This window comes from Ylistrum balloti, unplaced genomic scaffold (genome assembly GCF_031769215.1).
Source record: "Ylistrum balloti isolate Yb309-2 unplaced genomic scaffold, AGI_CSIRO_Ybal_v1 Utg370026, whole genome shotgun sequence".
Classification (NCBI taxonomy): domain Eukaryota; kingdom Metazoa; phylum Mollusca; class Bivalvia; order Pectinida; family Pectinidae; genus Ylistrum; species Ylistrum balloti.
In genome coordinates, this window is record NW_026782091.1 from 68,129 (window position 1) to 81,138 (window position 13,010).

At 34.2% G+C, this 13,010-nt stretch overlaps 1 protein-coding gene across 1 annotated transcript; it reads left to right on the plus strand.

Annotated features, from left to right (window-relative positions):
* Nucleotides 1-63: 63 nt before the first annotated feature.
* On the plus strand, nt 64-10,798 carry LOC132548758 (PRKCA-binding protein-like). Its single transcript, XM_060212638.1, has 10 exons — nt 64-152; nt 2,825-3,065; nt 3,570-3,636; nt 4,059-4,148; nt 5,494-5,610; nt 5,821-5,954; nt 6,090-6,182; nt 6,842-6,942; nt 7,434-7,528; nt 7,858-10,798. Exons 1-10 carry the CDS (start codon nt 103-105, stop codon nt 8,112-8,114), a joined length of 1,245 nt encoding a protein of 414 aa, XP_060068621.1. The 5' UTR covers nt 64-102; the 3' UTR covers nt 8,115-10,798.
* Nucleotides 10,799-13,010: the final 2,212 nt, after the last annotated feature.

The window sequence follows — 13,010 nt, forward strand, 5'->3', positions numbered from 1 at the left end:
TATGCGCATGCCCTAGATTCTATCTCGTTGTTTCCGGTAATAATAGGGAAACAGGTTCGGGAAAAGGCTGAAAAGTCTGTTATATGCTAATTGAAAGAAAATATGTATTATGACCAGGGCGGAATGGAGTACGAAATGGAAGAAGACAAACTGTATGTTCATAGTTCAGTTATGTAACTCTTAAATTGATCGGCACTGAATTTCGATTGACAGATGCTATTTGTCAGACGGATGCTTTTGGATAAATTGAGACCGTTTATGTCTCGTAATTTTTCTATCTTCCTATCATAATAACCATTTGCACTTTTAAAAGACGTATACCAAAGTTCCTATATATTTACTGGGGTATCGAACGGATGGACCCCTCCACACACACCCCAAAAAATCCCGACCTAAATCTACTTGGTTAAAATGTATAACACTGAAAACACTCGTCATCGATGCATGACAAATTTGCCGGACCCACGTGATTTGTAAATGTAAACATGTTTTTCCCAGTCCTATAGGAATGACGTGGCAAGGGTCACATCTGCACAAAGTCGATACACTGCACATCCTGTGTACGAATACTAGCCTATTTGTTTGCTTCCAAACAATGACATGGTTAGCTTGTAATAATTTCTCAAGTTCACGAACCATGACATGTACAGCTGTTGCACAAACAGTTTATTTCTAGTTATTGTCAGAAAAGAACATTGCCTGTTGTCGGAGTGGTGAAGCCAGTTTCAGAAGTATAATGTGTGATTCTACAAATTATGAATATGATTTAATCCCTACATTTGATCCGGATGAATATGACTCTGATGAAGGTCAATTTCAAATGTTTTATGAAGAAGATCGCATGTGAGTTTCTGTTATATAACCAGGAACTGATATGATAGAAAGGTGTTTTGAAAGTTAATGTTGACCTTATCTTGAATATTTCCATTTAATCACACAGTATCGTGTAAACTACACCTAACTATGCTTTAGTCTCTTTAAAATATTTATTATTACATTACATGGAAGTTTGCCATATAGATCAATTTAGTAATTAATCTAATTTTGTCACTGAGAATGATTCACCTTTCTTTTGCAAACAACATAGATATTTTGTGTTCTACTATTTCTGTTCCTATGATTATAGAGGCATTGAGGCGTCTGTCCCACTTTCATTTAAAACTTAATGTTAAAGATTCTTAGATTTTTTTGCACTGTCACAAAAAATAATAGTCTGTGGCAGCAAATGATTAGTTCTTGTCCCAAAATAATCTGGAAAGAATGCATTTGGACGATTTCCAGAAGTTACGAAATATGAAATGGCAAAATTCCATGAAAAGTATTCAGGTATATCAAGGCAATAGTGGTGTTAAATTACAACAGTGGAATGGTATTTTTGTATGGTCATCTGAGAGAAAGTCTCATGGTGACCTTTTGCGATCACCTTTGTCCAGGGTTGTGTATCTGTAAACTTTATTAACATTTTCAACTTCTACTCAAAAACCCCTGAACCACTTTCAATGAATTTTTTTTAGAATCCTTCCTTGGTTTAAGATGAACCAAAAGGGTACGGTCCTTAGCCGATAGGGGCCTGAGGGGCAGAGCCAAAAGGGTCAAGGGGGGTAAAGTTTACAATAATTTACGTAGGAAAAATAGATTTTTTAATTAATTTCCATTGGAAATATTTCAAACTTCATTAGAATTATGAGCAAAGGATAATGGCCTGATGGTATGCCCATATTGATCCTGGCTGACCCCTAGGGGCCGGTGGGTGGGGCCAAAAGGGGTCAGATTGACCTAGTTTTCAAAAATCATTTTCTCAACACCCAAATATGGTAGTATCAAATGCTTGTCATGGATGGAAGCATCTGAAGGTATTTTACAAAGATTAGTCTCAAATTTCTCCCTGGGAACAAGGTTAACTTTGCTATAATTTTGATATAAATTTCCATTTCCGAGCAAAATGTTTATTTTTCATTAGATGGTATGCATTTATTGATACTGGCTTACTATCATCAATATCACAATTTCTTTTTCATGACACTTGAAAGCTACTTAACCTTTAACCTTTATATTCAATATTGCTTATGTCATGTGACCGTCAAGGCCACTAGACCTCTTGTTTAGCACAGCTATAGTATTCTACAGTCATTGATTTGCCTGGTGAATGAAATACAATTTTTGACCTTTGCTATTCTTCAAGCACAGTGCCATGATAGCTCAGTCAGGTAGAAAATTGGCCTCGGTTGAAGAATCGAGGTGCTTAGTTTGACATTCCCTATTCATGGTCTTTTTTTCTTGCTTAAAAATTACCTGGCTATTCATGGGCTGATAAAACCTATCAAACTAAAAAATACCTGGATTCCAAGATTTCCAGGATGCAAATTGAAAAGAACATATCAGTGTTTGGAAAAATGACCAGAGTATTCATGTACTGAGATTAAGAGAATACATGTATGCTTTGAGATCATTCATATCAGTCAAGAGTTGACATTTTGGAACAAAATTTTATTTAAGACCAGGGACGTCCCTGTTAAGACAAAGAATGCATGACAACAAGTGACTGAGATGATCAGTAATTTTTCTGGTATTAACTGTGTAAAATTACATAAAACATTAATATCAACCTTTTTCATTCTTCAATTCATCTACCAGGTAGCCTTCTTGGTTTGTGTAAAGAATGCAGTTGAACGTGATATTTTGATAACAGTATGCAAGAAATCTAGTTCTTTGTTATCTGAATGATTTTGTTCTTGTGACCTGTACACAAAAAAGAAAATTTTGGTAGAAAACTTTAAAAAGTCTTTACTGAAATTTAGTCTTGTTCTCTATCTTGATTTTAAAGGGGTATGAAAGTGACATCTGGCAGTATAGTGCTGAAAAAGGATGCCCAGAATCTAATCGGAATCAGTATAGGGGGTGGAGCCCCACTTTGTCCTTGCCTCTACGTCGTCCAGATATTCGATAACACTCCTGCTGCCAAGGATGGCACTTTGGCCTCAGGGGATGAGATTACTGGAGTGAATGGACAGTCAGCCAAGGGCAAGAGTAAAGTGGAAGTTGCGAAAATGATACAGTCAATATCAGTAAGTTGAAGATAAATTTGTAGTGAAAGATATATAGTATCCATTTGTCCACATTGTATCATAGCAAACCTGTTTTTCTAAGATGAATTTGATTTCAACTTTATTGTTCATGAAAATAATTTGTGGATATCTAGCTTGAGAATTTCGCTGCAGATTTTCTGTAACATGGGTTAGACTTTGTTTGGTAGTACATTTTTTGTATTTCACAGTACTTCAAGTTTAACTGATTTGTAACATTGGAATATATCTAGAGGAGGATCCCTGGAATTACTGCAGTATACAGTTGTTCTGGGTAATTCTGACCTAATTCTCCTGCTTTACTGACTGCATTTTTGCAGTATTCTGTGTTTAGGTTACAAATTTCTTTCTGTAGATTTTGAATTTAAGTAAAGCTCATGTTTCACAATTATTACAGAAATCATACTCATCAATTTCTCTGGATGTTTAGATGTTTTATTTATGTGGAAAACGTACTTTATATCTACGAGTCTTTTACATTTTCAGGAAGAAGTAACGATTAACTATAATAAATTACATGCCGATCCAAAGCAAGGAAAATCTCTTGATATAGGTATGTGTGGAAAACTCCTACTAGAATAAGTATTCAAGTGTTGTTTTTATTATAACCCCCACTTCCAGTAAATGGAGGTTTATAATAATCACTTATCTCTGATTCCATTGGTGTTTGCTTGCATTTGTGTTCATAATACATAGCTTGTGTACAATATATGTCATGGACCCCGCAAATGATTACCGCAGAATCACATCAAAGTCTACATCTGATAAATATTTTGGCGGTGAAGGTTAAACAGGGTAATGTCACAATTGGTCACATTTGAAATAAACAAATTGTATACCTGATATCTCATGATCCCCTCAACAGATTTACTAGGTAATAAGGTATGTACAAAATATTAAAACTTAAAGTTTGACATTTCATTAATAATTTACCCCTTAAACTGTTTTAAATTTGTTTTTCTTATTCTCTTGCAGTTTTAAAAAAGGTGAAACATCGTGTGGTGGAGACCATGAATACAAATACGGCTGACGCCTTAGGTCTGAGTAGAGCAATCTTATGTAATGGTGAGTACTTGAACCATCTTGTGAAACTATCCAAGTCTTCATTCATTCAGTGTGTTTCCCATGCATTAATCATCAACTTTTCCTAACATAAGTTTTATAATGTCATAATGATGGGAGACAAAGTAATTAGGGCCTTGCATTGAGATGTGGGTACCCTATAGTAATCAGCTTGTCTGTCTGTCCTTGCATTCGTCCATCCATTTTGTTAGTTACTGGACAGTATCTCAAATTCTTTTAGGCCAATTGCACACATACTTAATGCCAAGCCTCCATGAAGGAAGCGCCTACGAGGGATTACTTTTCAGACCCAGAAGTCACAGGTTGGGGTTATTGTTGCTATAATGGAAAATCCATTTTGTGGAATACCTCGAGTTTGCTAAAGCCAATCTAACTCAAACTTGATGCAATGCTTCTTAACCAAAAGCGCTCATTTGGATAGATTGGCATTTAGGTCCAAAGGTGAAAGGTCACTGCAACTATAAGTTAAAATCAGTTTCATTGTGATGAATTGAGTTTTGCTTTGCCCAATCTAAATCAAACTTCATACATTGCTTCCTTACAACACATGCTTGCTGGAGATATCGCTTTTTATATCCCAAGTTCTAAGGTCAAGGTCACTGTTATTATTGATAAAAAAATCACATTGTTGAATGTATTTTTTTGTAACAGTCTTTCTTGACTTTTGTGGCAGAGTGTAAGGTCTTGCTAGTAATCTGCCAGTCTGGGGTGTGTGTGTTTAAGGGTGGGGTGATGAAGAAGGAGGGGAGGAATTTCCAGTCACATAGCGGGACCCTTGCTGACCTGTCAGTATTCTAGTTTCCCTGGACTTTTCAATATCAGATGACAATGTAACGTGTGGTTTGATTTGTACCCAGGGTAATATGTGTTTCTCAGGAAGCTGAGATTAGAGATCATCTTGTTCTGTCATGGTAATGCCCTTGGGCATGACACTTCACTCCATGAAGAAATTTGTCAATGTTTAGTTGGGAAACCATTAGATACTAGAAGGAGATACCACAACAAAATGATTCCTGCTCTTCACAGAGTGATGAGCCCAGCAAATAATCAGTTTTAAGGTACTGCTTTACTTGGCAGAGCTAGGGCTATGACAATGTTTAAATCAATACCTTGACCCACATTCAATATCCAACATGTCCAAAGCTTAAACTGAATTCTGAAGAAACCAGATAATGTCTGTAATGGTAACAGACCATGAAATAAACAATCAATATTTTGAACATTAACAGTAACTTGAACATTATTATCGTTTTTAATATTATCAGTATATTGAAATTTAACAATGTTCATTTTTCAAGTTTATTGTGTTTTTAACTTCTACTTATAGATGGATTAGTTAAGAAGCTTGAAGAACTGGAGAAGACAGCTGACATGTATAAAGGTTTAATTGAACAGACAAAGAAGTTACTCAAGTCCACATTTGAACTGTCGCAGTCCCATAAGTGTAAGTATATCATACAGTGTATTTTACTGTTATGTTTCTTGATCAATATATCACATTTTCTGGTCTCGAGATCAGTAAATGCTTTGAGGTGACTTCCACTTTGGATGTATTTAAAAAGGACACCATATTACTGAAGAAAAAATACCGATTAAATTTCACTTTCATGCTCATAATAAGCAAACAAAAACAACTTTTTTTTCAATTTTTCAGTGTTTGGGGAGGTGTTTTCCAGCATTGGAGTGCGCGAGCCTCAACCTGCAGCGAGTGAAGCCTTCAGCATGTTTGGGGAAGCACATCGTAACATGGAGAAGTTTGCCATCAAGATGTTAAAAACCGCAAAACCAGTAAGATCCTCCCATCAATAAATACACTGCAATCCTTTATTTAAATATTTTGTTTGTGAATATTGTTTTAGTTCTTAAATCCTTTGTAAGTTTTTTAAAGCTTGGTTGTAATCAGATACCTGTCTTTTGTTTCAGATGATAAGTGATCTCAACACATACCTACATAAAGCAGTTCCAGACACAAGACTTACCATAAAGAAATATCTGGATGTTAAGTTTGAGTATCTGGTAAGTGTCAGGATTAACTAAAGCTAAAACTAAAGTAACACTGAAATGCTGTTTTTTGTAGAATGATATAGAAATTGTCATAATGTCACCTTTTTATCACAGACAAGGTACCACATACTAAACATGTACAAGTAAAACATTCAAAATATAAGCAGTAAAGATTTACAGAATATATCTTCCTTGATTTTAATTATCTTTTAAATTCCAATATAAAACAAATTATCTTGCAAGAGTAGCAAATAGAGTAGTGTGGGTGGAGTATAATTTCAAATGACAATAAAAGTGATATAAGGCACAGGCCAAACTGACAGCATGTAACACGTAGGCAAGGATCAGACAGAAATTTAGTTTATACTTAAACAGCTATATTGTATACAGTGTGCTGTATCTACAAAATGGATAATGGGCAAATACTGATGTTTGATAGTCGTACCTTTTCTTTATAAAAAATCAGAGAATGGAGACAGGTTTTTATAGTAATATACAAAATTACATATTGCAGTTACCATTGTAAAGTTTGAGTCATTGTCTTAGAACACAACACGTAGTGGTTAAAATATAAGTTTGGACTGGAGGACGTTATACATTAAGAGCTACATATAGGTGTACATTTTGTTTACTGAGGATGTCCATTGAAATATAACAATTTTGTTTGACAGGCTTATTGTCTTAAGGTGAAGGAAATGGATGATGAGGAATATAGCTATGCAGCATTACAGGAACCACTGTACCGAGTGGAAACGGGGAACTATGAATACAGGTTAGTACTGTGATCTACTGTACCGAGTGGAAACAGGGAACTATGAATACAGGTTAGTACTGTGATCTACTGTACCGAGTGGAAACAGGGAACTATGTATACAGGTTAGTACTGTGATCTACTGTACCGAGTGGAAACAGGGAACTCTGAATACAGGTTAGTACTGTGATCTACTGTACCGAGTGGAAACAGGGAACTATGTATACAGGTTAGTACTGTGATTCACTGTACCGAGTGGAAACAGGGAACTCTGAATACAGGTTAGTACTGTGATCTACTGTACCGAATGGAAACAGGGAACTCTGAATACAGGTTAGTACTGTGATCTACTGTAAGGAGTGAAAACAAGGAGCTGTAAGAACAAATAGTGCACTCAATAAATGCATAATTATGAAGGTATGTGATTGAAACAGTATGTCCCATATATCATGTTGTATTGTCTTAGATGAGACGACCTTTTATCTAAAGCAAAAAATGTTTCAAAATTTCAGGTTAGTGTTGCGCTGTCGACAAGATGCCCGTCAGAGATTCGCCAAAATGAGAGCCGACGTCCTTGTCAAAATGGAACTTCTAGACCAAAAACATGGTAAGTTGTCTAATGTCAATTCTATTCAGGTTTTCATTTTTTAAAGTAAGATATCTTCAAAAACTCTTTTCTTTGATTTTGAGTACTATCAGCATGTTTCGAATTATAAATCTTTCATTTGGTACCACATTCAAAAAGCTCATAGAACACAAAAAAGCAAAGAGTACAAAGAGTTGATTGTATCATATGTTTTACTTTTCCATTTGTAGTGAGTAGTGATTAAAAAATAAAATGAGCTTGAAAAATGTAGAATATGCTTTACTGGTCCCTTCTAGTATTTTAAAAAAACTTGTATCAAAGTTTGATGTTTGTCTTTCGTTCTGTTCCAGTCCAAGACATTGTGTTCCAGCTACAACGGTTTGTGTCAGCAATGGCTAAGTATCACAATGACTGCCATTCAGTCATGAAGAAGGCTGTTGTGTTCCCCATAGAGGTGGATCTGTCTCGCGGCACATTCACATACGACACCACAAACCAGTTCAACGACGAAGAAGAAGAGGAAGAGGAGGATGGGATCGAGGGTACTGTGGAAACAGGGACAGAGGTTGGAGTCACAGAGACAAATGACCTTATCAGTACTGATTAGGGGCCAGTGAAGGGTTGAAGGAAGGTAAAAAGTGAAAAAGGGGAAGTAGGAGAGGGGGAGAGCAAGTGCATGTCCTTATTTCTTACTTAATATGAATGAGTAAGGACTACTTCAAAGTTTTTAAAACCAATATACCAAAAAGAAATTCAGACTTTAACAGTGATTGTTGATCAGGAGTTCTGTTATACTTAAAATGCTTAAGGTTTATAGGAATTCAGCAAAAATAAACAGAAATGAGGAAAGATTTCTCTCGACAACAGGGCAACAACTGGATTGAATGTCTGTTAGTGTCACAAAAAGATGTTAAATTTTATGTATTTTTTTGTGGTTTAACAAACACAGATGACAAATGTGTATTAAATACTTTTTTATTATTAAGATGGGCAAAAGAAAATTGTGTGGTTTTCTGTTTTTTTTTAAAAGTTAATTATCTAAAGATTTTTCTAATTAACTGTTAGTGTTCAAATCATCAATGAAAAATCATATTGTGAATATTGTTCCCAATTAATACCATTATATCCAAATCCTGACTTCTTGAATTTTGTGGATATCCAATTTTATTTGATATATATGGCTCCAATATATAAGGTTTCTGTGTATTTAACCCTGCCACATCTGATAAAATGTGATATCCCACCATCATGTCAGGTTCTTGCGAACCGTATTTCACTTTAGAAAAGATTTTTTCTTATTATTTATTTGAAGTCATCCATTCTATATGTGTAATGTATTTATCTGAAATTTCTACGCATATATGATTGAATAATGATGTGAATGGATTGTGAGAACGACCGTAGACTTACAGTTGATGCGAAGTAAATGAAATGTGATTTCTAATCAGACGCTCTTTTCAGTCTCTGCAATTATGTTCAGCGAGAGAGATGATTTTTGCATCAATTCATTTATGATGAATTTATAACTTTCAGAGAGGTTCAGCATTGAAAAGTGTCATCTTTCAGAACTTTCCTTTGGAAGAAAAAAAATTGACATCGTGTTCATCAATGATAATCTTACTACTCGTACCAAACCATATCTGTACTTGAAGCAATAATCATGAATCAAATGATAGGAATGTTAGTGGGTTTTTTTTAATCACACTTGTGTGTGTACAGTTGTTTTATTATCAGAAATCTAGACAAACGTGTACAATTCCAGCAGCCATTCATCTGTGACAGTTTATGGATATCAGTATTTTCTCTTCCTAGAGCATCATCTTCTTAGTGTGACTATACATGTATCAAAGTCATCAACATTGAGCATGGTTGATTAGTTGGATTAGTGACCTGATTATGTTTGCAAGAAAAAAGGACCTGGTATCCTGAAGTGTGTTTTAATCCAGCATTTGGAGGCCTATTTTTGCCACGAAACAATGTTGGAGACTAGGCATTCTAGTTCTGAAGTAAACCTAAACTACAAAATAAACGTTATGTATGCTAATGGTGCCAGATATAACCAATGTTAGCTTCAGGACAAATCTTAATGAAGTACAAAGGTAATGTGACAATTCATAGGTATGACAATGTGTAGTCTGTTAACTACCTTTTGCTGCTGCACGGTTGAATGTCCATGTACCAAAGTGAATCCACATCAAATATTGTCAGTAGTTGGGCAAGTTACCACTGCCTATGTTCTAGTGACAGCTTACCCTGTGGTAAACATTATATAATGAGGATGATTTCATAAAATATCTGACTACAACTAGTTCTCTATTTGAGTAACAAAGATAAATTCAGTTGATACATTGCATACCGTTATCATTAATAAATCTGTTTCAATGTAATAGTTTCATGCTGACCTTCCATGTTCATCAGTGGTTGTGTTCAATTACATGGACATTTTTAAAACATTTTTTGTACATGTATGTGAAAATTAGAAATCCAAAATATATTGTTTTGTAAATGTCTCCCTATAAAGAATCCAGCATTATGCAGTTTTATATGTATAAAATCTCAATCGTGAGTTTATAACAAATTTTGTTATAAATTTTAACATCGTAAGTCTGTATATCTATTAATGACTTGAAGAATCTCGGTAAAAACTTTTATTTGATAATGCTAACTTAATAGAAATTAAATATTTGGTGTATACCTGTAACAGTCAAAACATTCCATTTACATTCCATCAACATCAATTTTAACTTATAATGCAAGAGCTATGTGCTTTTCTGAAGTAGAAAATATATTTCAATTTTTCTGACTTACATTGATAAACTGTTTATTGCATTCACACAAATACAAGAATGGTTTTAACAGTTAAAGTGAGACAAAGATTTATTTCTAGATATGTTATGACAAGGTTTATAGTGCAATAATACCGATTTAATTATGGAAATCTTGAAGAAATCGTTTGATACGTATGTTGAAACCATTTTCTTTGAACACTACAAAAGGAGAGATTTCATAGTTAGGGAAAGATATGCCTGTAGCAACAGTAGATTTTAGCTGATTGGGACTTGTTAGAAATCCATGAAAGAGTCATTCCAAATAAATTCATACATTATCAATATTTATAAACATTATAAAACGTACCTGTGAAATCTCTTTTAAAGTGCAAATTTTACATTTTGTTTTGTTATTATTTTGTAATGTGTGAATGACATTATTTTCGTTGTGGAAGTATTGACCAAATGTTGTATTGTTTTATATTCTTCACTGTATACTTACCTTATTTATGTTGTGATAGTATGTAAGGAATCTGTCTTTACAAATTGTTATTTTTGAAAGTTTTAAATGATGGCTTTCAATATTAAAAGTCACTGCAGATTATTGGATATTTAAGTCATATTTTTAGTCCACAATCATTAGATTGTAGGTACAAACACACTCTTTGCCTGTAGTCTGTCCGACCGTAAACAAAGCTTTAGAAATTGGAGCTTGGAGCAAAAATGATTGAGAGTAGAATGAACCCAATAATCAGAGAATCTTTACCTAGACCTTATCTTAGTTTCTTCGTCTTGTGGGTAATAGAGTAGCTTTGATTCTAAATCTAGTGGACCATAGATTAGAGTTTAGATAAGGAGATACAACATTGCTAAATTTGTTTTTCAGTTAGCGAGTTTCAAAGGTCATAGTGGATCTTATCCCTGTTTCTAAATCATGTGTTTCAGAAGAGTGGAGCTTATCTCAGTTTCAAGTCTTGTGGATCACAGGAGTGGACTAATCATTTTCTCAGCCTTGTGAATTAGTGTAGAACACTCATGAAAGTTTGAGTCTTGAACATCAATATTTTTACATGTAATAACTAATGTTAGCCATACATCTTCCCATCATTAGCCCTGCAATTGAATTTTGACTTCACCATAATTCTTGAAAGATACTTACTTGGTGTTACCTGTACATAGCCAGGTTTCAGAAGGGAGACAACTGATAAATTTATTATTGCGAAACTTCAAATGGGGGAGCTCAATCCATATCAATTCTTTTCTAAATCAGTAATATTGTCAAACACAAGTGTAATGATATGAAAACTGATGGTGTCGTCACATAGGCATATTAAATCAAGAGAGGTAAATAATCTAATGAGTTGTGCTTGGAACAGGATATAAATTAAAAAGATTTTTTTTTTAAACATTTTTTAGAGGTCATCTTCCTATCCACATTATTTATCACCAAACCTCAAACTGGCATTGGGAACTGGTTCCACCAAACAGAAACTATATCCCAGTAGATATTTCAACAGGATGTTTATGACCTTTGACACCAAAAAGTTCACGATCGACAAGATACAATTAAACTAATGTAGACACAAAAGTCGAAGTCCAAAATTCAACAACAACAACAACAAAAAAAAAAAAAACCCATCAGAAACACAAACCAAATATTAGGAACCTAGTACACTTACAAAGGAGTTGACTGATGCCTTTCAACAACTGCAACCAACCCCAACATCAACGTCGGGATGAAAACATAGTTTCCCCTTTCATCAATGTGCGACTAAAAATGTTTCTGGTGGCAACAGGGTATTTACATTTTTTTATGTTATGGTAAGGTAAGGTAATATGAAAAAGGAGATAAATTAGTGATACTTCATTTCAGTACCAAAACATGAGGGATAATGGGGTACAGCTGAGTAGTAGCAAATGTTTGCATTTTCTGTCTGTCCTGAAGTCAGTCCAGTTCTATGACTGAAAATTTACCATATATAATGTATTACTTTATGGACATCCAAATATGGAACTTAATACAAAACATTTTAATGGATTTGAGATATTTGCTTGCCAACTTCTCTTATATCCATGATTTCTTAAAAAAATAAAGTTACTTTATGTACATTTTAGGTAGGCCACTTTCAGAATGTATAGATATAAAGCACTCGCATATCTGGTTATCTTATTAAACCGTTTGACATCCTGTAATTTGCAGAAAATGTTACCGGTATGAAAAAAAGAAAACACAATTTGATTACAGTCTTGTAAATTTATTTTTGAACCAACAGAAGAATAGATTATGAAATAACAAAAGGATTGCTTTTATAGATAAACAACATGATGAAAATAAATATATTTATCAACATGAATACAATATTGCATAGATGTATATTTTATAGGAATAACAAAAAATTTCTGCAAAAGTGCCTTCCACCATTTTATTTGCACATTAATCACACTTTGCAAGAGAATGTGAAGAACTTGGAAGTAGGACTCACTAGGTAGTATGTTTCATATTGTTTCACATTGTCCGACGACATCCACAAAGTATGAAGCCATCCAGATCATGCAATGATTTGACCCCTGACCTATTACATGTACTTTGACCAGGTTTTGGTCTTCTCCTACATTTTTATACACAGACAAAGCTATCCATATTTCCTTAAAATGGACAAGTGTAAAAAAATAACTTTCATCCTATGATTTTGCTTCAAAGGATAGAAAAAACAAGTTGCATGTTCTATCATGAT